This window comes from Saccostrea cucullata, unplaced genomic scaffold (assembly GCF_032062105.1).
Source record: "Saccostrea cucullata isolate Sc308-1 unplaced genomic scaffold, CSIRO_AGI_Scuc_v1 ctg102, whole genome shotgun sequence".
NCBI lineage: Eukaryota > Metazoa > Mollusca > Bivalvia > Ostreida > Ostreidae > Saccostrea > Saccostrea cuccullata.
Window position 1 is genome coordinate 250656 of NW_026938483.1, and position 27042 is coordinate 277697.

General features: G+C 34.4%; 2 protein-coding genes across 2 annotated transcripts in view; one reads left to right on the forward strand and one right to left on the reverse strand.

Moving 5' to 3' along the window:
* LOC134250413 (protein SFI1 homolog) overlaps nt 1-15170 on the forward strand; it is a 30963-nt gene extending 15793 nt beyond the window's left edge. Inside the window, exons 11-29 of the mRNA XM_062732773.1 lie at nt 163-255; nt 1643-1740; nt 2276-2342; nt 2773-2903; nt 3293-3374; nt 6595-6687; nt 7467-7552; nt 7753-7828; nt 7913-8085; nt 8371-8473; nt 8702-8798; nt 11380-11540; nt 11650-11799; nt 12042-12218; nt 12598-12866; nt 13298-13378; nt 13720-14358; nt 14498-14600; nt 14984-15170. Of these exons, the coding sequence (XP_062588757.1) occupies nt 163-255; nt 1643-1740; nt 2276-2342; nt 2773-2903; nt 3293-3374; nt 6595-6687; nt 7467-7552; nt 7753-7828; nt 7913-8085; nt 8371-8473; nt 8702-8798; nt 11380-11540; nt 11650-11799; nt 12042-12218; nt 12598-12866; nt 13298-13378; nt 13720-14358; nt 14498-14600; nt 14984-15112 (2808 nt within the window). The 3' untranslated portion in view covers nt 15113-15170. The remainder of the gene's footprint in view (nt 1-162; nt 256-1642; nt 1741-2275; nt 2343-2772; nt 2904-3292; nt 3375-6594; nt 6688-7466; nt 7553-7752; nt 7829-7912; nt 8086-8370; nt 8474-8701; nt 8799-11379; nt 11541-11649; nt 11800-12041; nt 12219-12597; nt 12867-13297; nt 13379-13719; nt 14359-14497; nt 14601-14983) is intronic.
* Nucleotides 15171-20258: 5088 nt separating this feature from the next.
* LOC134250414 (protein-tyrosine sulfotransferase 1-like) lies at nt 20259-26311 on the reverse strand. Its single transcript, XM_062732774.1, has 2 exons — nt 25299-26311; nt 20259-20940 (listed from the first exon to the last, which is right to left on the reverse strand). Exons 1-2 carry the CDS (start codon nt 26117-26119, stop codon nt 20679-20681), a joined length of 1083 nt encoding a protein of 360 aa, XP_062588758.1. The 5' UTR covers nt 26120-26311; the 3' UTR covers nt 20259-20678.
* Nucleotides 26312-27042: the final 731 nt, after the last annotated feature.

Below are 27042 nucleotides of genomic sequence, written 5' to 3' on the forward strand. Positions count from 1 at the left end.
GTAATCTTTACATGCAAGCAAAATCAAAATTTTGTATAAAGTTTGGAACTTACTTGTCCCTGACAAAACTGTTGTTATCTATCTTCTATAATTTTAAAGTAAAGAATCTATTCAATAATGTTTTATCATGCTGTCTTCAAATTTTTTAACATTTTCTCGCAGCTGATGGGATTTAATGCCTTTCGACTCAATGTGGTGCAGCTGAGGGTGAAAGAGATGAGAAATGAGTTAGCTGTTCAACATTACTTTAAAACAGTATGTCAGTTTTATAGTGTATATGTCTATCATTATACCCCCCGCAAACGAAGTTTAGGGGGGGGTATATTGGAATCACCATGTCCGTCTGTCTGTCTGTAGACGAGATTTTGTCCGGATCATTACTCAGAAACTATTGGAAGGATTTGTCTGAAAATTTGTACACATATTATTCACCATATAAAGTTGTGCACCTGATATTTTCATCTTGATTCGAATATTATTTTGAATTTTACAGGTGTTTTTTCATTTTTATTTTGTGGTTTTGTCCGGACCGTTTCTCAGAAACTATTGCAAGGATTAATCTGAAAATTTGTACACTTATTATTCACCATATGAAGGTGTGCACCTGGAATTTTCAACTCTTTTTGTTTATTTTTTTGCATTTTACAGGTTTTATTTTTTATTTTAATTGACTAGTTCATTTTGGGCTCATGTATAAGGTTTGAGATATAGAATCTAGAATATCTGTTCAAAAATACTACAGCTTAAAACTACTCATAAAAATTTAAAAAAAAGAAACATCATCAAGTGTTTAAAACAGTTTTTACATTGCACAGAAGATAATGTAATTTCATTTGTCTCTTGGGAATAATGACTGGACATGCATCCAGTTAAAGATAAATTAATGAGTTTGGTGTTGGAAGTTGTTAAGGCATATCTCTTATGAAGCATGTGTGTGTTATCTAATCTCCAGGGAATAAGGCACAAGAATTAAAGATCTCTCTTCTCTTATTCTCTTAATTGTAATTTATTGTCTGTCAAAGCACTTCATTACTGGATGACCAGCTCTTTATTTTCAAAATGCATTTCAAATTGATATATCAAGATTAATTTGATTTTGTATAATGGTTTTTTTTTAACAATCAGTTTGCAGAATGACATAACACATAATTGCAATTTATTTTTTTAATGCAGAAATAAAAAAAAATAAAATGAAAAAATAAAAAAAATTGTTACAATGGAATTACAATGTATTAGTATTGATGTTTCATTTGGTTGCACCTTTGTTTCATTCATTAAGAAACATGATGAGCAATTATATTTCACTGCAAATTTTTGTAAGTAAATTGTGAACACCTCTAGATCCATAAAGTATTTTTGAATTGGCACCTTCTCTGAAAAACCCAGCGGGGGGGGGGGGGGGGGGGGGGGGGTAGTATTTTATTTGTAACTATTGGACAGTTCTAGTTTAGTTTCATTCTGCTAAGTTTATTACTAGGTGTGGTCTTTGATTTAGGAAAAATGTGTTTATCAGTTTCTAAATGCTATATTCTACTTTTAATTTCATATCAAAATAAATATGCACCTTTTTTCCTGTTATAAAGTTTAGTAAGTTAAACTGCAGAGTCATGTACTTTTATATTAGTTCTTCTTCTCTTTACAGCTTTTGAGCCGACACTGGCAGATTTGGTTACAGAAATGTGAGAACAATGAAGAGCTACAGATAAGTCATCTTACCAAGCAAGCACATGCTCATTATCAGTAAGTTTTCAGTAAATCTTCTTACCAAGCAAGCAGATGCTCATTATCAGTAAGTTATCAGTAAATCTTACCAAGCAAGCACAATCTCATTATCAGTAAGTTATCAGTAAATCTTACCAAGCAAGCACATGCTCATTATCAGTAAGTTATCAGTTAATCTTCTTACCAAGCAGGTACATGCTCATTATTAGTAGGTCATCTTACTAAACAGGCACACATTAACAGTAAGTTATCAGTAAATTACATGTATCTTACCATGCAGGCACTCACATGTAATCTATAAATTATCTCTAAATCATCTTACCAAACATTATCAGTGAATCATCTTACCAAACATTATCAGTGAATAATACTCGTTATCAGTTTGTTGCCTTACCAAGTATACACACACGAATGGTATGTGATCTTACCAAGTGGACATAAGTTTATTGTCAGGCAGTTGTCAAATCAAATTATGATTCTAATAAAGAGAGAAAACAGGTGAAGTTTTCATTTTTGTTTTATTTCACAACAAAACTTATTAACTTTCCTTCAGGAGTGTCCTCAAAAGAAAGTGCTTGGATGCTCTGATGTTGTATACCAGATACAGAGAACAGAGAAAAGTAAGTACCAGATGACAGAACCAAATATTTATCAGCTTTAGCATCATTATATGTTGTGTAAACGTCATTATTCTCTGAAAACCACCAAAGAATCTTTTTTTCCATTTGTTTTGTATATCAAAGTAGAAATTGATTATAGACTACCTCTCCCAACATGCTTTTAACCGTAGATCGTGTATATAGCAACAATATGTACATGATTGTATAATTTGGTAGCATATGGCAAGATGTAAAAAATGACCATCATATTTAACACCAAATTGTAATCACTAGGACATGGCCTACCAAATTCTTTTCTTAATCTTTTCACCTCCTTTTTTTAAAACACAAATATCCTGAGGACAGACAGACATACAGACACTGATGAAATATAATCCCTAACCAACAGCTTATTATTGTTTTATATATCAGTATGTGATGTGTTTTGTAGATGTTGAAGGTTCAGGCAGATGCTTTCTTTTTCGTTCACTCCATGCCCAGGATTATCTTCCAGTGGAGGATTTATGTTGAAATGGAGAAAATTAAGAGAGAAAATCTGGAAAAATACACAAGTTTTAGAAGGTACTGCTTATTGTAGTAAAATGTTAAAAATTACAGAAATATGATGAAATCTCAGTTTATAGATATACACTAAAAGAATGTAATTAATCAGAATTATAAACAAATGTTACTTTTGAAGCACATGGGTACTATACATGTACAAGATTTTACCTTTCACCTTTATATACAAACATACAGTGTATAGTGATCACACAAAATCAGTTACAGGCCCCTGTGTTTAAACAAGTGTAAGTTTTTTTCCTCCTTTTTATTCAGAGAGAATTTGCTTGCCCGTTTCTTCTACCAGTGGTTTAATTCCTTCTACTTTTACTTTCTTTTTCAGAGAGAATTTGCTTGCCCGGTTCTTCTACCAGTGGTTTAATTCCGTCTACTTTTACTTTCTTTTTCAGAGAGAATTTGCTTGCCCGGTTCTTCTACCAGTGGTTTAATTCCTATGAAGAACACAGAGATTTCAGAATGAACTGGAGAATGGTAATTTTAATATTTTAGTTCTAATTTAATTCTATAATAGATTTTCTCACTGCCTAATAAACTTACTTACTTAATCCTCTTCGTGCTGGATAGCACATAAGGCCGTCACCAGAGACTTCCATGCTGGCCTGTCCTGTGTCCATTTCTGTATCTGTCCCCATGTCCAGCGGTTCTTTCCCATCTCTTTCTCTACAGATCTTCTCCATGTTTCTTTTGGTCTTCCTCTCTTTCTCTTGCCAGGTGGTGTCCATTTCAAAGCAACCCTTGGGATGGAAGTTGGGTGCATTCTACATACATGCCCTATCCACAGCCATTTTCTTCTCTTTATAACTTGAGATAGAGGGGTGGTGTTGGTCTTTTTGTATAGCTCCTCATTTGAGATGGTATTTGGCCAGAAGATGCGAAGTATTCTGCGAAGGCAGCGTGTCTGGAAGGTATCTAGCTTGTTTGAGATGGTTTTAGTAACTTTCCATGCTTCAGCACCATATAGGAGGACCCCAAGCACGTTGCTCTTGAAGATCCTTATTTTGGTGTTTGTGCTGATCTTTGCTGACCTCCAGATGTTTCTTAGTGCAACATACGCTCCTGTGGCTTTTGAAATTCGAGCTAGTACATCTACCTCTGAGTTCCCATCTGTGGTGATCTTGCTTCCTAGATAGCCAAATTCTGAGACTTCTTCTATTTCTTCGTTATTTAAGGTGATGGGCTCCTCTGATTTAGTATTGACCTTCATGATCTTGGTCTTGGTGTTGTTGATATTAAGGCCAATCTTCCTTGCTGTTTCTGCTAGTTGTTTTGTTTTTTCTTGCATGTCACGATGGCGGTGTGATAGCAGTGCTATGTCGTCTGCAAAATCCAGGTCTTCTAACATCTCTGTCATGGCCCAAGTAATTCCCGTCCGCTTATTCTTGATGGTTTCTTGCATAATCCAGTCAATGCAGAATGTAAAGAGAAGAGGGGAGAGCAGACATCCTTGTTTTACTCCAGTCTGTAATTCGAACTCCTCTGATAAGCTTGATCCACAGATAACTCTGGCATTTAGGTCTGTATACAACATCTTAATGCTGGAGATAATTTTATCTGGGATCCCATAATGACTGAGAATTTTTTCTAAGGCTAGGCGATTAACACTGTCAAAAGCTTTTGTAAAGTCGATGAAGTTGATGTAAAGCGGAGAGTTCCATTCATTGCTCTGCTCTAGTATTTGTCTTAGAGTGAATATCTGGTCAGCACATGATCTCCCCTTTCTAAATCCTGCCTGTTCTTTCCGCAGTAGAGGGTCTGCTATGTCTGTGATTCTGTTCAATATCACTCTGCTTAGCACTTTCATCGATACTGAGAGCAGCATTATCCCTCTATAGTTATTGCAGTTGGAAAGGTCTCCTTTTTTTGGAAGTTTTACAATAAGGCCTGTTCTCCAGAAGGTTGGTGTCTCTTCTGATTCCCAGATGTTCTGTAGAATATTTGTCAAGATGGTAGGTGTCCAGTACTCTTCGGCCTTGAGGAGCTCTGCATTTATCTGGTCAATGCCAGCAGCCTTTCCATTTTTTAATCTCTTTATTGCCTTTTTTACCTCTTCTATACTGGGTGGATCTGTATTAATGTCCAGTATGTTAATGGCTGGTGTTATCAGGACCTCATTTCCTGTATCATTTATATTGAACACTTCCTCAAAATGTTCTTTCCATCGTTTCTGTATATCTTCTTCTTTGGATAAGACATTCCCTCTTTTATCTTTTACTGGTAAATCTGCTGTCTGAAGTTCCATGTTGTCTTATGGATATCTTTGTGCATAAATATAGTTCCACCAATTATCAAGTTGTTTTCTTGGCAGAAAGTGCACAGTCTCTCTCCATTGCTGTTACATTCTCCTAAGCCTTGCTTACCCATGATGCTTTCTCTTCCTTGATTGCTTTTCCCAACTTTTGCATTTAAGTCTCCCAAGATAAGTAGGACATCGTGAGATGGTGTATTGTCTACTATTTCTTGTAAGCTGTCGTAAAAGGAGACTTTTTCGTCGTCTTCTGCATCATCTGTTGGTGCATAGCATACCACTACTGTAAGTTTGGCAAAGGCTGAGTTGAATCTTGCTGTTATGATTCGTTCATTCACTGGCTTCCATTCTAACAGACTTCTATAAACTTCTTTTGTTGTGATTATTGCTACTCCTCTGCTATGATGTTCATCAGTTCTTCCAGAGTAGAGTATTTGATGTCCTGACACTAGTTGTTTTGATCCCTTGCCTGTCCATCTAGTTTCACTTACTCCAAGAAGCTCGATCTTGTAATGCTCCATTTCTCTCACCACTTGTGCTAGTTTTCCTGTTTGGTAGAGGGTCCGCACGTTCCAGCAGCCCACTCTACGTGTTATTTTTGGTCGAAGGACATCTCCTATCAGGGTGGGGGATTCACCCGTCATACTATCAGTATCCTGAGTGGTTTCAATCCTTCTTCCATCATTTTGTTCTCTGGTTAAGGTTTCTGTAGCTGCATTGTTTGACATGTTAGGGTTGCTGGCCCTAAGCATAACCCCCTGGACTCGGAGGGCCAGTGGTTTTTCTTTCAGGGTTGTCCTTCCCTTAGATGATTGCGTTCCCTTGCTTTCGTGCTCATCTACACGGATTTTCTGTCTGGATTATCTTCCATAGCCTTTGACTTTCCCAAGCCTTCTCACAAGGCAGTGATGTTATTTGACCCATAGCTGGGGACTAGGATTGCAGGCATCAGGGCATATCCACACGCCGGTGGGCCATGCATGCCGTGCATTTAGGGGCCTAGTCTCCTCCAAGACCCTGTGGTTCTGCTTGGGGCCGCAAGGTACCCAATTTCCATCTGCTACCTCGAGGAGGATCCCATATCTGGGCCACATAGGTCTAACTGCGGAGAGGCTATACCTGGCAGAGAAGACTTACATATTTTGCTAACTCTTTTGCAGCGAACTGCTAGCCAGGGGTGGAGCTGAAAGCGAGAGTGACAAGCACAGACACAGACAGACACACACACTGTACGCATCACACAGCCATTAAGCAGACACTGCCTAATAAAATTATATTATTATTGGCTATTTATCCATTACTGAAACTCTTACCTATTATATGAATTTTTCATAACTATATATTTGACTGTTATGAATAGTCACGGTTGTAATGGGTAATAAGACGATGAATGTAATGGTTTCTGGTGAGAATACTGCTGACACATGTCTCTTTATTAATACACAGGCTGTTCTACATCACGAGGATAGTACAAGAAAACATTTCCTGGCCAGATGGAGAAATAGACTACAGTCATGTCTGCAAGAACGGGACCAACAGGTTAGATAGTACTGAATAAAGGGACAAACAGGTTAGCTAATCCTATATAAAGGGACAAACAGGTTAGCTAATCCTATATAAAGGGACAAACAGGTTAGATAATACTGAATAAAGGGACAAACAGGTTAGCTAATCCTATATAAAGGGACAAACAGGTTAGCTAATCCTATATAAAGGAACAAACAGGTTAGCTAATCCTATATAAAGGGACAAACAGGTTAGATAATACTGAATAAAGGGACAAACAGGTTAGCTAATCCTATATAAAGGGACAAACAGGGTAGCTAATCCTATATAAAGGGACAAACAGGTTAGCTAATCCTATATAAAGGGACAAACAGGTTAGCTAATCCTATATAAAGGGACAAACAGGTTAGATTATACTGAATAAAGGGACAAACAGATTAGCTAATCCTATATAAAGGGACAAACAGGTTAGCTAATCCTATATAAAGGGACAAACAGGTTAGCTAATCCTATATAAAGGGACAAACAGGTTAGCTAATCCTATATAAAGGGACAAACAGGTTAGCTAATCCTATATAAAAACATGCTCTTAGTTATGATTTCTCATGACTTCCAAATATGAAGTAAGTAATTGATACATGCCAGGAAGTCATCCACTGTTTATGCTGCTCAAACTAATTTTGTGACATTGGAGTGAATGACTGAATGTCTTATTAGATGTACAATGTTGAACTCGCTTAACATTTGTTTGTGAGATATTTTGTAAGGATAATGATAGTCAGTGTGTTTTGACAATTTTGATTGACTTTCAGAGTCTGGCAGAGAACCATTACCACTCCTCTATATGTAGGAAGCACCTGCTAGCGTGGCTACAGTATGTCAGGGATCTTAGAAAAATGTAAGCAATATGTCCTTAATTAAAATACATGTGATTTGATTATTTCTGAATCAATAAAGGCATGATGAGTAGAGAAAGCATTAAGACTTCACATGATGAAAGTAAGTATTTTTTACAATCTGTACAATTGCAGTTCTGTTGTTCCCTTGTTATTCATTTGCTTAAATAATGTCTTTTTATATAAAATCCTTACATCATAGGGAGAGTTTAGAAACAAAAGCAATGGCTCATCATTACAAATCCTCACTGAAGAGGGCCCTACAAACATGGAGAGAGGTGAGGGAATTTTTTGTTACTTTTTTTTTGGTAAAACAATGTTTTAAGATAAAATTCTACAATTCTCTTTCTATCCACTTTCAGTACACAAAAGAAATTAAACAGGAGAAGTCACAGTGGCTAAGAGCCACAAAACTTTATCAAATGAATTTGTGTAGAAAAGTTCTGAGGGTTTGGATTGCTCAGAGAATTCAAGGAAGACAATTCCAGATGCTGGGAGAGGAGCGATACAGACAGAAGTGTAAAGACTGTAAAAGGTATAATATTTCGCATCATTGAAAACATTAAAGGTATAAAATGTCATATCATTAAAAGCATTAAAGGTATAGAATATCACATCATTGAAAATATCACATCATTGAAAGCATTAAAGGTATAAAATATCACATCATTGAAAGCATTAAAGGTATAAAATGTCATATCATTAGAAGCATACTATAAAGCGGGTTTTTAAATTTTACAAGTTTTTGATATCATTTCTAAAACCACTATAAAATACCTCACTATTATTTTGTTGATATGGCTTTACCTGTACAATTAAGGTGGGCATTTCACACATGGAGAGACAATGTTCTGGAGAATGTTAGAGAGAGGCAGGAAGACAGAGCTGCCATAATCCACTACAACAGACAACTTCTACACAAGGTAACTCACAATCTGTCTGTCTCTTATTAGATTGTACTCAGACTGAATATTCCACTGCATCAAAAGTGTAAGTTGAAAAGGATATTTTTATGGATTTTGTCAGAGACTGATCTTACAAAGAATAAAAATGTAGATATTTTGAACCCCCAAAGAGTCCTAAGATCACTGCACCTCAAGACTGTGTGGCTAAAATACATACCTGTATACTCATATTGTTGATATTGACAGCTGCTGCTGACTTGGCATAGATATGCTGCTATTCACGCCTACAAGAAGTCAGAGACCAGGCAATGGGTGGAGTCTACAAAACAGGCCCTAGATAGAAGTAAGACAAATAGTTATATAGACCTAAAAAGTTATCACAAAACAGGCCCTAGACAGAAGTAAGACAAATAATTATATAGACCTAAAAAGTTATCACAAAACAGGCCCTAGATAGAAGTGTGTCAAATACTGTTGTACTGAAATTCCTTTGATCGAGTTAATAATTATAAAATCAGGGTTTAAATTAGTCTTAGCAATCAAAAGTTATCTCTTATGTCCAGTCAATGTTTCAAACATTCAGAAGAAAGATCTACTCAGCAGATCTTGGAAAAGTAATAACGGGCTCATTCAAGATTGAGAAGCCGTAGAAGAGGAAGGACGTCAGGTATTTGTGTTATCTCATTTGTGGTGTCTCAAAGTTCTGCAGACGGACCATTTGATTAACATAAATCCTTACAGGTTAATAAAATACTATTATATAAACGGGTGTTTGAAACCCGGTGTTGAAACTTAGGTCTGGGAGCTAGTGCTCAAACATAGGGTCGCAGGGGCTTAGTACTTTGACTGGGAGATAACAATAAGGAAAATTATAATTATATAGAAGATCATTTTAAATCACTGTGTTGTTGATTTATTTTTGATTTTGTTTGTTCTTATATTTAACCCAATCAGCTAAATACGTCAAGTAACGTAAAGGAAAATTCTTTATCTATACTTCAGCGAACCCACAAAACACATTTGCGAGAAAATTTGTTGTCATATTTTTGCAAACACAAGTGGGAATATATAAATGTAAAATATATAAATGTGATATTTTGTTGTTTTTTTAAATCCACACCTGTATTTGACTTTTTGGTTAGTCAAACACGGAAACACAACAGCACTCCTGTATATAAGTAAACATTCATCAACTTTACCGTGGTGTTCCTATCACATGGACATGGTACAATGTTAAATTTTATTTTTTTTCTATTTTCAATAAAAAGAAATGGAGTATTTATGCATTTAATTCATTTTAAAACAATGCATGCATCGAAAGAAAGTTACTTAGATAAATGGTAATTATAATCAGGTATTGTCTGCAAGCTCAATCACCATGCCTGATTGCATTGTTTACCTTGAGGCGATAGATGATTGAAATGCCAAGAAGCCAAACTTTGAAGGTGCTAGTGATAATAATTGGGAAACAACTACAGGGGTAACAATAGTTTAATAAAATTATAATTTGGCAGAATTTTGTGTCTTCCGAACATATGCAGTGCTAGTGTGTATATAAAATCCAATGACCCTTCGACATTACGGACATTATGTAATCGCACGTTCCGGCTTACATGTTCTTATGTAAAAGCTTTGAACACACACAAAAAACGATATTTAGAAATCTGTTAGCGCACAATAAATTTTAGCGTTCAGGGGCTCTTGTGCCAAAGGCGCTAAAATTAGTAGTGTGCCAAATATTCTCGTTTTACAGTATATAGACTTGAAAGTTATCACAAAACAGACACTAGAAAGAAGTAAGACAAATATAAAGACCTAGAAAGTTATTTTATCCCAACTTTTATTTTCCAAAACCACAGAAATTGTAAAAATTAGGGATGTCAATTTTGTCGTAAAGCATGTAAAGGCAGACAAGGTACATGCTTTAGTCGAACGATAGTCGAATATTCATTTAATTTTAATTATTTTTTCATCATTTTCACTGTTTGACTTTTAAGACTAGTTTACAATATTTAACCTACGCTATCACCATTATAAAACGAACTTCTGAATTGTAAACATGTACGTAGTACAATAAAAACTGTACATCAATGTGTATCCTATGCATTTAATTTTAAAAATAATATATTAGGTGCACATTTTATCTAAATGCAGGATAACAAATGCTCGAAATTGTCCTTTCTTTACTTTACGGTAGAACATGTACCCCAGAATTGAAGCCAATTTCTACGTTTCCGTCAATGCATGATCTTTGACAGGTAAACAATTAAAGCGTATTTATATAAAAACATAAAGAGAATGAGACTTGAATAAATTTCAATTATGAAATTTTGTGCAAACAATCAATGATTGCTTGAAATTAATAACAGAAAAGAAAACAGGATTTAATTACCTACTCTCATAACTGACCCCAACTTACGTGTATTTACAGTTTTGTAATAGCTGTTTAATTAGTATTCTTAAGTTTCTGAATAGTTTGAATCTACAAAACTTAACAATTGCCCTCTCCATTTAAAACAGTAAGAGGATACAATCATTAATAAACATGTTTGAACACACACAAAAAATGATGTTTTTGAAGACATGTTTGCACACATACATCGACGTTCAAATAATTTCCTTTGAACAGTTATACCATACCCTTAATTTTACATACCCAGTATGAAAATTTTGATCTGTAAATAATGAAATGGGCAAATCTAAGTTAATTACCTTAAAAACATTACTTTGAGAAAAAGTTTTTAAGAATAATACAAAGAAATTTTAGTCAAATTGGTATTATCCAACGATGTTATTTCTCAAAACGTTGACATCCCTAGTAAAAATCCTTATTTTGGCATGCTAAAATTGCATACAGTGTAGAACTCTAAAGAAAACTTGAAGTGATGGGTTTCTTACCAAACTAAAATTCTTTTTTTAAACAGACAAGTTGCAAAGATATTTCTGGCAATGGCAGAAAGCAAGAGATGACAGAATCTTACAGAAGTTCAAACGAGAACAGGCTGTTAATCATCATGATACTGTGATCCAGCAGAGGGCGCTACAGCAATGGAAAGAGTTCACAGTCCTAGCAGTCAAGAAAAATGCAAGAACAATATATTGATTTTTTTATATAAAAAACATACTGGTATCCAGTGCTCATTTAGCCACATTTTATTTTTTCCAACATTCATTGCTTGTCTTGATTTTTTCAGCTTCTAATGAAACAGTGTGTGTGGTTTAACAATATCAGATTGATGAGTAATTTTCTGTCCGTGTGGAAGTGGAGGTACCAGTTAAAACAAGAGGAGAACCAGAAAACTGACATCGCTTTGTGGCATTGGAGTCTGGTTCTCCAGAAGAAGGTATAAAAGATAGACACAGAACATAAAGAAAGAGAGAGGCTGTAGAAATGTCTGTAGTTTTACCTCCATTATCATTGTAGCTTAACTTTATTTACACTAAATTAGAGTTTTTAGACATGAACATGCATTCTGTATGATTTAGTTTCAAAATTTCAGATAAATGTTGGAAAACATTGGGTGGGCACTAAATTAGTTTTACTGAGCACAGTAAGATATTGAGGACAGTATTGACATATTCACAGATTTTGGTGGCCTGGTTTGGCTTCACTGCAGACAGGAAGAGAAAGAAGGATCGAATCACTCAGGCCTTGGAGAGACGACGCACGCGACAGATACGTCAGGGCATCACCCAGTGGATCGCTGTGGCAACAGACCTGTCAAATATGAGGGCTAAAATTGCAGCCCAGCAAAATGCTAAGGTTAGTATTGTAACAGTAGTCACAAAGACTAGCAAGGGTTCATTGAAAACAAATAAGAGTGGCACATCTTTCTCTCTTTTGATGTCCTGTACACAATGCTAATACATGTATGTGCGCACTAGACATAGACTTTTATATTTACTGTAAAATTGCATTTGTCTGCATGATTTGCTTCAGATGCAATCATTTGCTAAATGTGGGACTAAGCCTTTGCCTCAATTGTATATGTAAAATATATTTTTTGAAGTGATTTTTTTTAAAGTTTGATTTCTTGTATTGATGTAAAGTTTGGTAACTTTGGTTACTTGTACTGTTGATATTTCTCAGGATGCCTTATTAAGTTTGATTACTTGTATTGATGTCTGATGATATTTTTCAGGATGCCTTTGCCAAACATCAATTAGTTCAGCGTTGTGCGTTACACTGGCGATACATAGCAGCTAAGAGGAAATCAAGGGGAGATCACTCTAACAGAAAAAATCAGGACTTGCTTCAATTTGAGAAGAAAAATGTAGACTATGTTCCAAAATTAAAACCTAAGGACTTCCATAGAGAGGAAATTCTCTGTAAACCCTTCCCATACAACCCAGTGGAGTCTGTGTCTCCTCAGAGACTTCCAGACAAGGGACAGAACCTCTCCTCTCTACAGTAGGTTTCTTATTACTGGAGGTTAGGCTCCACAAAAAAGCTGGAGTTGTTGCCCCCTGATTTACAGCTGATGCAGATTTTCATCTGTTTAGATAATTTTTCACACCAGTTCAGACTGTCAGGAAGCTTTTTTTGCAACATCTATTTGTTAAATTTTTACTTGTAAAGTAAGCTTAGAATTTGTTTTGACAGTTGTTTGTATTTTTTTACATCTCTAAAATTGATTTACCGTGTACAACTGTAGGTACATGTGGGTCTCTCTTTCTGTAAGGAGAATATTACATTCTGTTAAAAGAGGTTTTCACCTCAGTTGTTGGGTTTTGCTTATCTAAGACAGATTTTTACATTTGATAGGAAGGGTCGGTACATTCTGATTATGTTCTATTTGTCTTTGTGTCCTGAATATTTTCTAAAAATGTTCTACTTATCAGATTGCCTGGAAGAAGAAAGCCCAGGCATCCTTCATTCCTGGAAGAATCTCTAAAGAGAGCTGGCCTGTTTTCTGGGGAAAGGTAATAAAGATGGGGCTTTGTTTACTGGAAATGTATAAAATTAAAATGTTTTAATTTTTTTTTGTGTTAAGTGTTTTGCAAAATCCTCTATATTGGAATCATTTGAATTCATTGTGGTCAATGTTTGTGGGCAGTCAAAATTTTATTGAATTCATGAGTCTCTTTATACCACAAATGCAATGAAATTAACCTCCAACATAAATTAGTGCTTTCTCAGTAATCAAGATACTAAAATCTCAGATTTAATATCATTGATATAAAAGATATTCATTTTGCATATGTGTTTAAACAAATAGTAAAGTACTTTTTTTAAAAATACTATTGATTAAATTTTTTTACAGGCCAGTTTCTGATGGAAATCAAAATATACAGAGCAAACCTAGTCATCCTCCTTCTAGAATGTTAGAGGAAAGAAAACCTATCCAGTCTGTGCCTGTGATGTCAGAGGAGGAAGTTCCCAGTCCCCCCGTCCCTCCCCATATACCTACCTCAGACCTGCCCGGACCTGGAGATTGTCCTGTCATTCCTCAGGGTGAGAACAGCCGGGTTCCTCCACTTGACATACATGGAGTGGACAATATACCCTACCTTCAGGAAAACATTGAGGTTTATCAGGGACAAATATCAGTGCTGCCTTCAGCTGCTGCAGTAACTCAGCACCATGTTCACTTGGATCACATTCAGTCCATACAACCCACAACTGGAGAAGAATTCCAGCTCTTAACTCCAGATCATTTTCTCTCTCATCCAGATTACACGATTCCAACTTTTCAAAGTGACATTTCCCCTCTAAGTACCCCAAGAACAGTTGACTCTACATCATTAGCTGTCAGATCAATGATACGAACTATAGATAGTACTGCAGGGATTCCAGAGGCCCCAGGCAGGGTTAATGATCAAGAAACCCTCCCTTTGACTGAACAAATAGTGAGGATAAGAAATCAGCTGAAAAGTTTTGAACAACAAAAGAAAAAACTCAGGTGAGTCCAAACAAATATTTAATATGGGATACTGACTGAAAATTGAAATGATAAACGTGAAAAAAATTTTGAAAACAGAAGTTCAAAGGTCATAGGTTTAAGTGTTCTTATTGTTAAATTTCATTTTTTAAAAAAACAGGAAGTTACAAAAACAGCACAAACAGCTGACTTCCTGGCTTGATGATGAAGAGGGGACTGTCTCAGAATCTGAAATTAAGGAGGTGAAAGAAGAAGTAAGGGAGGTAAGGGGCATGTCCCTTTGAAAAATTATTTTTAATCAAATTTAATTTTATTAATCAGGTTTACTCTTTTTGTGTGTGTAATGGGAAATAAAGGAAAGTTTCATGATTGAATGTGGCAAAAAAAACAGACTTAGTTTTAAAAAAAACTGCTTTACTCAAAATAAGCACATAAAGCAGTCAAATCACCATTACTGGCATGATTATAATAGGCAATAGGTCCTTTACAAAAATTGTTAAATACACGACCCCTATGTCCAGATAAAGCCAATTTGATCTCAACAAGAAAAAGACATGATGCTCGTATAACTGTCAAGGCCTAAGGGCTGAGAATTTTAATGTATTATAGGAAGATGGTATTAATTGTTGATACTTTTATATTTTAGATGGAGAAGGAAATTAAAACATACCAAGCTGAGATAGAGAGGCAAAAACCAGAATGTGCCCAGTTAGTAGAAAAGGTCAATCAGCTCATTCAAATGATGTCAGAAAGGTCAATCAGCTCATTCAGATGATGTCAGAAAGGTCAATCAGCTCATTCAGATGATGTCAGAAAGGTCAATCAGCTCATTCAAATGAATGAAAGGTCAATCAGAAAGGTCAGAAATCAGCTCATTCAAATGATGTCATCCAGCTCATTCAAATGGTCATCCAGCTCATTTAAATGATGTCAGAGAGGTCATCCAGCTCATTTAAATGATGTCAGAGAGGTCATCCAGCTCATTTAAATGATGTCAGAGAGGTCATCCAGCTCATTTAAATGATGTCCTAGCAGAATTATATATCTACGATAGAACCAAGCCATGAATAAACTGCCAGAAAAAGTAGATTCAGAGATTAGATTTTCTTGTACATAATGATATTAAAGATTTAGTTCTAGAGAAACTTTCCCTGAGCAGGTAGATTTATTGTTTGGTCAGTTTGAATTTTCATAAACATTTTGAAATCATGAAAGAAAAAAGAATAATTTACATATCTGGATAAAATGTTTGAAAAAAAAATGTTATTGCCACAGGATTACTTTTTTGCTCTTGATGTCATATATTTTCCTGTGTTGTTCTTAACATCTAAGCTTATGTCAGTTTTGTTGTAATTTTTAAAAGTAAGCACATACACATGTATTATTGAACATTAACTCATCAAGTAATTAAAAATAGTTCTTGCTTAGTTAGGATATTTTCATGTTAGAAAGGTGGTATGGTAAATGGGTGGCATGTCTACAAAAAATATAATGCAACTTATCTAATCCAGATGTGTATTCCAAGATCTTGCCAAATACAATGTCAACTCCATTTCAGTAAATTCAATTTTTAAAAATATATATCTGGTCAACTTCTATGGAGGCAATGGTGTTCAAATTTACACAAGTTTGAATGTATGTTGAATGTAAGTTAAAACTTGATGTTCAATCTTTTAAGTCACTCAGTACATGTTAAGAATTAAGTTTCCAGTTCATAAAACAATCTTCAAAGCTGGAATGACCCTACGAAATGATCGAGTGCATGTACTACACAGGGAAAAGTGACTCACATGATATTCATGTAATTATTTTTTTTTTATTTCAAAATTATATGAGAATCATGTAAATATTATATAATATTTTTCCATGCGAATTTTATCTGAAAAAAATTATATGATGTTCACATAACATTTTTTTAGAACTTTATGTGAATTTTTTTTGCATGATATTCAGGCGATATGCTCTTCATGTAAAAGTTTTCATATAGATTTCAAATATCTCATTTTCTGTCTCTTTTTCATGCAAAGAATTCATATGAAATTCATGAGAATTTCAAAATAATTTTATATGAGCCACTTTTGCCTGTGTAGTTTCAAAGAATTTATCAATTTTTTATATAAAAAATGAAAGTTTGTTATCTACATTTCTTTTATCTTAATGGTAGTTTTGAATTTATGAAATGAATGTTGTATCAAAGAATCTTATATAAAAATAGTGCCAAATTAAAAATCTTTCAAAGTAAGCAGTTCTTATTTATTTGTTCTCAGAAAATGGGAATTCAGTAAAGTTTTATGTCAGTTTGAATATTTCTGTTATATTCCTACATTAGTATATATGAAATTGTCCACAGTTATACCGAATTCATGAATTTCATAAAATCCTTACAAAGATGCATAGCTAGCTGGTTCCAGTAAATATATATACCATGGCTACTTTATTCAAAATCTTATAAACAAGAAGGGGGGGCTAAGTCTTGCTGTTGAATTTGACAAGGTTATTAAATTTATATACACAACACATGAAACAAATCTTTATGTTAAAAGTGCAAAACGTCATGATGACTTTAACTTTTTAATCACCAACTTCTCTAATTTGTGTAACAAATTACCCTTATCACTCGCATGTAGGATTTATATCTCAGTTGATTCGATATGCAAGAGCATGCTCTACGAACAAACAACTTCTAAAACGAGGTAAATTATTGACAAACAAGTTGATGAACAGGAATATCAATATACTCGTTTAAAGTTATAATTTTACAGTTCAATGGTTGGAACAACGACTTCGTTAGTAAATACAGTATACATGAATTATCAAATCACCTGCTGACAGGAGTTTTCTTATCAATTGTTAGGCCATTTTTCACACACTGGATTTTCTACGGTCCTTTTGGTAACCCGTTTATGGCCAGATCTTGGTCTATCATATATGTTCCTAGCTGCTAGAGACGTATGTTTAACCGCTGCAAAACCGATTGATGTACACCAAATGAAATTTAATAGGCCCATGTGGGCTCTGCTCCCATTTAATTTGGTATTGTTTAAATGGATTTTTTAGTTTGATTAATGTTCGTTATCTCTTTTTTTATGTCAAACTTTACTTCCAATAAAAATGGAACACGAAATTTTACTTACATTGTCATTGGTCATTTGTAAATTATTTTAATTGATAAAACTTCGTTAATATATCAAAAATAAAATAAAAGTTCACAAAGAGAGATTTCTTGTTTCCTGTAGAATTTTTTTTGTATTCAACTAATAATTTCCAACAAGCCTGTGGGATATTCCATCGGTTTTTAGCAAATTTGTTTTAAATTTTAAAAAAAAAAACTTCTAGATGAAATAAAGAATTCTTTGCTATGGCCTTTACTCCAACAAGAATAAAACTTAAGAAAAATCAACTCTCTGCAATCGACAATATTTAGAAAAAGCCTTGTAAAAGACTTTTATTTCAAAAATGTTTCAAATCTGGATAATTTGGTAAAAAACTTGACATTAATGGGTGATAATTAGTTTGATGAAACAAAAGATTCATGGTGGCTTTAGCTTTTCATAAATGTTTCGGACTTATAGTGTTTGTGTGGCAAAAATATATTGTCAAATTTTAAAGTATGTGTAATCGGTTATTCAATGTGCATACATTGTTTTAAACGAGGCATGTTTCAGAGAAACAAGTTGATCACAAATGGATATCCGGTACAAACTTTGCCAAGTTATTTTCTTAAAAATGAAAGTGGTGAAAACAGAGAAAATCATGCTTTTTAAATAATTGAAATTCAATGCAGAAATATCATACAAATTATTTTTCTCACATGTGTTTTTAAATCTGTATACAAACTAATGAAGGATATAGAGATAAAGAGCAGTATTCAATATCAAAGTCCAAACACATACAAAATAGGAGCAGAATTTAAAACATAAGAGATAACATTGTCCATGAACAGTGCATCGCCCACAAAGATCCAGATATGTGATTTGTTATTGAATTTTGCACAAAATATCAAAAAATTAACGTGGTCAATTCAGTGTGTAAATAACAGACTAAAACTAGGAAAAACATCTGTCAGCATTTGACTCAAATGTGAACTGTATTTGAAGGTCATTATATCTGTTGGAAATAGAGAAATGCATCACATTAATGACGCATATTCCCACAAATGTTACCTTAATGCCATATTCTTTCTTGATTTATCAGAGTCATTTATTTAACTAATTTGAAAGCCAGTTTCAAAACTTTTTGATGTCATTACATTTTTAGGGCGGAATAAAGCTAAAACCATACCTTCTTCGTTGATGGTCCAGATTAGTTCAAGATATGTGAACACAAGTTTTATTATGCTCTAAGCAGTGTTCATTGGAATATAAGGCTTCTGAAATAGGTTCAAAGAGTTTCATTTGAAAATTACATGCCATCTACAAATAAGAATCAATCTGAGCAGTGTCTTTGAGAGATCCGAATAATGGTTTGCCAAACCATAAAAAAAATGTAGTGTATGTAAGGCCAATCAAGATTCAGATAAAGCATGAGACCTACATTTCAAAACTGGGGTTAAAGTTATGAATTATATTTGCTGTTTTTAACCATCTTAAATCTTCTTGTCAGAAATATGATAATGTAATAAGAATAAACTTTTCAAAAAGAATACACCATAAGCTCTTACCTATCAATTACTTGCTAATATCTTGTCAAAGAAGTGCTCACATTGCTGTATGTATTATCAATGGTCTTAATGAATTTCATGTAATAACAAAATGCATTTAACAGGTTTGCATAACAATTTAAGTGCAAGTCACAAGGAAAGTGGACTTGAATTAGACAAGATAAGAAATTTCTACACATAGCTTTTTCCAACTTAATTTAATTAGCGTACTTATACAACCATAAATTAAAGAAAGAAAAAACGCGTGATGTGACAATGTTTTATTATCTAATAATGATAATAATAATAAAGTCACAGTTCATATATACATGTATAAATATATTTCAGTATGAAATAAATATGTTTTCATCCTTTTATTTTCAATACAATTGATCTTTTAAACAACATTTATGTTTTAGATATGAAAAATGTACATGTACGTTAATTCATGCTTTTATTTCACAATAATTGACATCTGCATAAAAGGGAAAAAGGTTAACAAAAAGTACCTTTTCAATATGAAAAGCTTGTATACCATATTATCATCATGTCAGCACAAGACATAAAAAAGAAAATGAATCAAAATAAAAATGTTCAAAACATATAGTATGTTGCAATGATAGTTGTAGAACCTACTATAGTATTTTCCCCATTTGCAATTTTTTTTTTGGGGGGGGGGGAGATTATATTGATTAATGGGCTTCAAATTATGGAGCCATTAAAACAAAGATAAAATATACTGTCAAGTCTAAACCATTATCCTATAAAAGAGAAAGAAAAAAAAATTAACAACAATTATACAAAAATAAACTCAATATGTTTCCCCCTTATTTGAAAGGTACCATACTTCGTTGTTCACAAAACAAATATATCATAAAATGAAACTCATTATTTATTCGGCTTTCTTTTACGTTTCACATAAATTAGCTTTTCACTACTATGTTAACTGAGAATTAACATTGTTTTCAAAATTAATCTAAAGATATTTACATTTTTTGTATAAGTGGAATGAAGCAAGGAATCTAAATTATAATCTATGGAATGAAGCAAAAAACGCTTAGATGCACCATAGCAGATTGATAGCCTATTTTTGGTGACCTTCATTTCATTGATTGTCTATATATAAATTAGATCAGTGTTTGACAATGCTCCCTGTCATCTTTTATAACATACATCATAATACATAATATAGAACGTACGTAGTACATAATATTGGACTGTACCAATGATTCAGATACTAAATCTTGAAAGTAAAAAACCCTAATGATATTAACAATATAATTATAAATTACATCAGGAAAGCTTGTTAGTATACCTCCGTTAAAAATTATAACGTGAATGTGTATCTTCAGTTCATTCAATATTATCCTGAGAAATTGTAAACGTGTTGTCCTTAGGGCAAGAAGCTCATCAGAATTCATAATCAGCGCATTAATTATTAAATAGCTTCCAAGTCTTCCTTAACCCTTTTCCTTGTTTTAATGGTTTTATGTGGTTAATATGAACAAAGGTTGCGTAGAGTTTGACAAAAATACTTTTTTGCCATTTTAAAATTGATACCGCAACGTTATTCAAACAAACAATTACGTCTAAAAATTTGCATTTCTAAACGACTCTTTCTCAGACTTGAATATGGACGTTCTTATTGATACTTTTACAGATGATCTATCTAACCTTTGACCTGACCCTTGTTCCTGTTAACCTATAACCTTTGATCTGTGACCTCTACCCCTTTATTCCTCCAGTATTTCTTGTGCTGTTGTAGATGTAGAGTGTTGTCGGCAATCCTCGGGTCCGGATGGTCGTACTGAGGGGGGTTGAGTTCCGGATCGTACCCCAGCCGCCGTAACATCGGGGCGATCTTCCCCATGTTCCTGACTACGCTGGTAGGGTACGTCCCCACCCATTTACTGAGGGCTTCAAGGTTGACTGGTTTTACCACCTGGTCTGTCGATCTCTCTGACCTGTACAAAAACAAAAACTTAAGACATATACCGAGTACCGAAAGAGTCTTCCTACTTCTATGCCGAGCAGATCATGAAACAGCTGCTATGGTACTGAATCATGGCTCAGAGGGTCCCTCACTTTATTCTTTGCAATCTTATGAATAGAAACGAATGTTACATTGACATATTTTGGAGTACAGATAAAGCTATAGTATATCTTTTTATAGAATCTGGGTAAGGTAATTCTATTATACAATTTCAATCAATATTACAGTTGTATACATGAAGAAAAAACCATGTAATCGAATGAAAAATATAGAGATAACGAAAAGTATTGAAGCTCAAAAATAAAGTCCATTCAAACAAAATTACAAATCAGGAGCAGAGCAATCCAGGACCTTTAAAGCGTCAGAGGTGGGATCAGGTGCCATGGAGGAATGTGCATTCCCTGCCGAGCGGTCACACCCGTCGTGTGCTCATTGTCATGATCGGGAAATAGCGGTAAACAATACAATTAATGGTGTTACATGTACGAGGGCCGTTCAAAAATTACGCGGACTTGTTGCACAGAAAAAATATTTGACGGCATAATCGGAAAAAATGTCACACATAATATAAAAGAATCTTTACTTATATGGTCTTCAACATTTCATAACAAAATGTTGTAAATTGGTATCAATTTTGAGTGATTTATCAGGACATATCATTAAGTCACGGAGCAGCAAAATTTTCGACGTCACAGGCATTATAAAAAAATATGTGATTGAGCTTTCATTTTCTCAACATTTTCCTAAGAGTACCTGTAAAGTTTGAGTTGCCTTATCTACTCAACATCAAAACACCATTTCTTGTCAAGCTTAAAATATATTAAACAAGTAAAGAATATTATTTTTTATTTTAAAAACAAAAACTGCAGGTATTTATGAGATATAGGGTGACATTGGTCACTCTAAATAACGTTCTTTACAGTCCGAATACACGTACAGTTTTCGCCGATAATCTTCCCGTCCACCCATATTGGCTTTTTACAGAGGTCTAAAATTTCATTTTGCTATTTGTGGACGAATGTCACGAATACCCTAGTTTACTACATCTTTTATTATGCATATTTTGGATCTATGTTGGCGAAGCATTACACGTAATTTAACAAAAGTGTATTGCGCCGTCAATTCAGGAGACGTCATTTTCACAGTCGTTTTCACGGGAATCGCATCGGAGAAAAATCAACATATTTCCGTAAGTACTTCAAATATCATGTCAGAAATCTAAATACATAATAATAGAACAATTTACAGATATATTTGAGAAAATCGTCAAAAAATATCGCGAATTATAGAAAATAAATGAGTTAACATGCTTTTGCTTCAAATTTTTTGTGGTGCTCCGTACCTCTCCATCAGCGATATCAACATACCGGTAATTTTAGTAGAACTTCATTAAAATATATAAATTTTGCCCCAAATTTATTGGAATCTTTAAGATACATGTTTCTATGAAATTTCATAACGATATGACGTCTGTAAGAGTAAACAAGCTAATTCAGAGAATTCGTGTCCCCCGCTTAGGGAAAAAGTCGGCTCCCCCTGACTGAATTTGTAGAGTTATTAAATGTATACATGTATACTGAAGGAAATAAAATACATGTATGTCAATATACATATAAAGATTTGATTGCTTATTCTTTATTATGTGTATAGAAGATTTTTTTTATATGGAATATTTATCACACTGAATGATGATTTTATAACCTCATAAATTTTTCATTTCACATGCTGAATACTATCATTAAGTAAAAAAAAAGTATTAAAAAAAAAAAAAAAATGGTTCGACCGAGATTCGATCCCGGGACTTCTCACATTTGAAGCGAGAGACATAACCACTAGACCACGGAGTCGCTTTACATGCTGTCAAGTATATGCAGAACTGAAGTCACATACATGTATATATTCATGTTTTCATGTTTGGTATTCTCAAAATTTTACACAATCCATGGTGTTTGATTTATTTAGCCTTTATTAAACAGTTCTAATAGATGTAATAAGAACATAAAGTCCGCCGAGAACCTGTTTTATACGCAATAACTCTCCTCATGCCCCTGCGCTAAAAATAGCGACATGTAATATTATAAATATTAATAAAACAAACGGGGCAGGGCACTTTGAGAGGGGCGAGAGACGTCCTAGGGAGTTTTGGTATAAAATTACATTGCATAAGCTCAAAATCTTCTTGAAATATCGCCCGGAAATGATAGTGTTACACACAGACAGAATGTATAAATTTACGACCTTGAACTTTGACCTTTTGACCTCAAAATCAATAGGGGTCTTCTTTAGGCTACAGGGAGTTGTTATGTAAAATTTCATTGCAATAGCTCAAATGGTTCTAGAGATATCGTGTGGAAACGAAAGTGTTTTAACAGACAGAATTTGCTTATTTATGACCTTGACCTTTGACCTTTTGACCTCAAAATCAATAGGGGTCTTCTTTAGTCCATAGGGAGTTGCTATACTAAATTTCATTGCAAAAGCTCAAAGGGTTCTCGAGATATCGTGTGGAAACGAAAGCGTTACAGACAGACAGAAAGACGGACGGACGGACGGACGGACGGACAGCTAGACGGACGGACGGACGGACGGACAAACCCAAATTAATATCCCCCACTTTTCAAGCGGGGGACAATAATAGCACAGTCCGCGTAATTTTTGAACGGCCCTCGTAGTATGAAAAACGTCAATCAGCAGTTGACTTTATGAAAGATTGTATTTCCTGACAATGTCATTCATTTTTTAATCGACCGTAGAACTTTCGAAATGATGACATGAAACGAGAATATTAATATTCTTTTTTAATCAAATTGTTGGTCAATACCTTACTTACAGAGATATTATATATGACTTTTAAACATTACTACATTGTTACTTTTTGTAAATTATAATTGTGCTCTTTTTGCCTATCTACATTAGACATGAGGAGGAATGCAACCTTTATTCATCTAGAATTCATACATTTCCTGAAGCACCGTCCCTTGATGTCTTTTGTAGACTGGCAACCATTAATAGACCTTCATCTTATAATATATTTACAATATATGCACACCACCATGGTAAAATTGGTTTAATCTTTTTATTATGTAGTACATTGTCTCTATTTTATGTGAGATTATACTTGTATCTGCGTTATGCCCTCAGTGGGACCATGATTGGAAATAAATTCTATTCTATTCTATAAAACCCCATAAGCAGGTGATGAGGGTATATTGCTAAATAAGTAAGGGAAATTGACGATAGAAAAAGTTAAAGTCATCACGTTTATCATAGAGCTTTGTAACAAAATTACCAGTACCATCTATTTCCAATACCCAAATATGAAACAGAAGAGTCATAAAATTTGAAAATGCTTATATATAATTTTCAAAATATAGCATAATGATTTGAAAAAAGTCAGCCATGGAATATTCATAAAAAACATGAGGTCTGACATTTCTGTTTCATATTTGGATGTTTTGCTCGAAAAAGACGTTAATGGCAACCTAACAACTAAACGTGACGACTTTAACGTCTCTTTCTATATAACTTCTCTTACTGATGTCACAATAAAACACTTATCACATGCATTAGGTGTTCAGGTCTTCTAACTGTTTCGATACGCACGAGCTTTCTAAAACAATTTCTAAAACGAAGCAAACTATCAACAATTACGTTGATAAAAAAAAATGTCGACAGTCTCGTTTAAAAGTCATCAATTCGTAAGTTCTATGGTCGATACAATGACCTTGTTAGCATAATACAACGTAATATTGAGCTGAATGCTGACTGAAGTACGGCATATACTTCATGTACCTTTGAAAATTAAAGACCATTATTTACACATCTATGTCTCCAAATGTTTTCGTTTTCCAGATCACCTCAAGGAACACAAGGGACAGGGGATGCTTACTCCACCATTGCACCTGATCCCATCTCTATAATGTTCTTTTTAGAGTTTTTGGTTGCTGATCTGCTCCCAGTATGTATTGTTTCAATATATCCATCTTTCATATGACTGATTGTACTTTGTTTAACGTCCTGTTCAAAAAATTTTCACTCATATAAAGACGTCACTGTATGAGCGTATGGCTTGAAATTTAGACCTTTACTCGGCACTTAGGGCCATTGAGCAGTGAGCACTTCTGATACCATGTTATGCCTACTGTGACAAGGGGCCTCTGTTTTTTAGGTTTTATCCGAAAGACCCACAACTTTCAGTTCAAAGTTTCGAGCGTTTGGTGAAGAAACAATTGCTACCTTTCTTACCGACTTTGGTATGTCGAAAAAATGATTCGAACACACGACCTCTCCATCGTATTTAGGTGTTGTATTTATATATTGGTTACTTACTGTGACAAAGAAGCACCTCCTTTTTTTCCTATGAAGTCCTGGTGATGCAGCACATTGTTACTCCAAGGAATCTCCAGGAATTTTAATATTCGCCGCATCCAGAGTTCCGGATGGAGGCTGAGCTGTTCGTAATACACCGGCATACATCGACGAGGTCCGATGTGAAGACACTGACTATACATGTTCTCTATAATTGCATTCCATTTTTCCAGACAATTCTTAGGATCTTTTAGATCGAAATTGGATACTGTAACCTTTCTGGAAATTATTGAATGAACACTTGCTCGTCCATCTCTAACCATTAATAGGAACTTGGCTTTGGGGAATAATTTACTGAGATAAATACTGTGTTTCAATGTAAAGGGATCTTTGTTACACAGCCACGGAGCCGGGTCGCCGTGGTTCTGAATGATGTCCATAATAAAGGCCCCGACTGCTGAGTCTAACACACGATTGTTAAGCCCGGCCTCGGCCAGCCTCTTTCTCTCCCGCTCTGACTTGGTCCAGTCAGTCCTGGCTCTCAATATCCTCGGAATAACACGTGTTTCCTCGCCACATCTCACGTCCTGATGGGCATCTAACATCACGCGCATCAACGTCGTCCCACTGCGAGGGACTCCCCCAATAAAAATCAGCGGGGCACTATACTGTCCCTGTATTCCACCTTCCAGTATTTTCGGCCTGTCGTTTTCATTTTGCTGAAAACTGATGTATACCGTCAGTGCTCCAATCCAGAAAAGAATGAGAAGAGTGGAATATTTTGTCAGACCTCGCATTCGGACAATAAAGCTTGTTGTCAGAGGTTCACGAACTTCCTTCATCTGATCTGTACATGTAACATCAAAATCCTCGAATGAAAAAACAAAACAAATCCTTTAAAGATTTAACATTAATGATTGATCCGTCATAAGTTTCTATATTTTAAATCCTTGGATGTTTTAACCACTCTTGTAGACTATTTCGTTCTTTCATAAATTCATATAATACTAATCCAGGAAATTTTGAATTATTAATCGATGCGTAAACGGCCTAAGAGTCGTGTTAATTTTTAATTACGAGACCGACATTATGAATTATTTACAAAATCTCTGCCCAGGTATCTGTCAGGTAGAGTTATGAATAAACGGCGATTAATTTTTATATTTTATATTTTAAGAATACAATTTCAGTGAAAAGAAAACGTCATCGGGAACGTTAAAACAAACGAAACAGGTGAATATAACAAACAGTGACCGATCGATCTCATAAAAATTAAAGACAACACAAATCTGTGTACAGGGAACAGAAGGCGGATCTCCGGAAATTCCAGAGGTGGGATCAGGTGCCTAGGAGGAGTGTATGTGCATAAAGTGTGCTCATTTTAAAATCTTTGAATTTTCTTTTTAGCCATTGAAGTCGTTGGCAATATATCCAACATTTCTTATATATATCATACTGAACTTTTTTAGTTCTTTATAAAAAAAAAGTCAGTATTAAATATTTTTTACTGGTTCTCTATATACCTGGTGCTCTGCACACGGGGTTTACATCTCTCAGTTGATTGAACGCAAGAGCAAGCTCTAGGTATGAACAATTTTAAAACGAGGTAAATTATTGAAAAACAAGTTGCTGAAATAAGAATATCAGCAGTCTCGTTTAAAGTCATTTCGTAGGTTCTTTGGTCGATGCAATGACCTTGTCAGTTAATACAATTTATCATTTAGTCGAATGCTGTCGTTTTTCATACTTTTTGTTAAGCCATTAT

Excerpts from the sequence above, each read along its gene's own strand:
- LOC134250414 (XM_062732774.1), bottom strand. The coding sequence starts at position 26,119 with ATGAAGGAAGTTCGTGAACCTCTGACAACAAGCTTTATTGTCCGAATG. Across the intron at positions 20,941-25,298 it reads GGAGGTGCTTCTTTGTCACA|GTCAGAGAGATCGACAGACC; the intron begins GTAAGTAACCAA and ends GTTTTTGTACAG.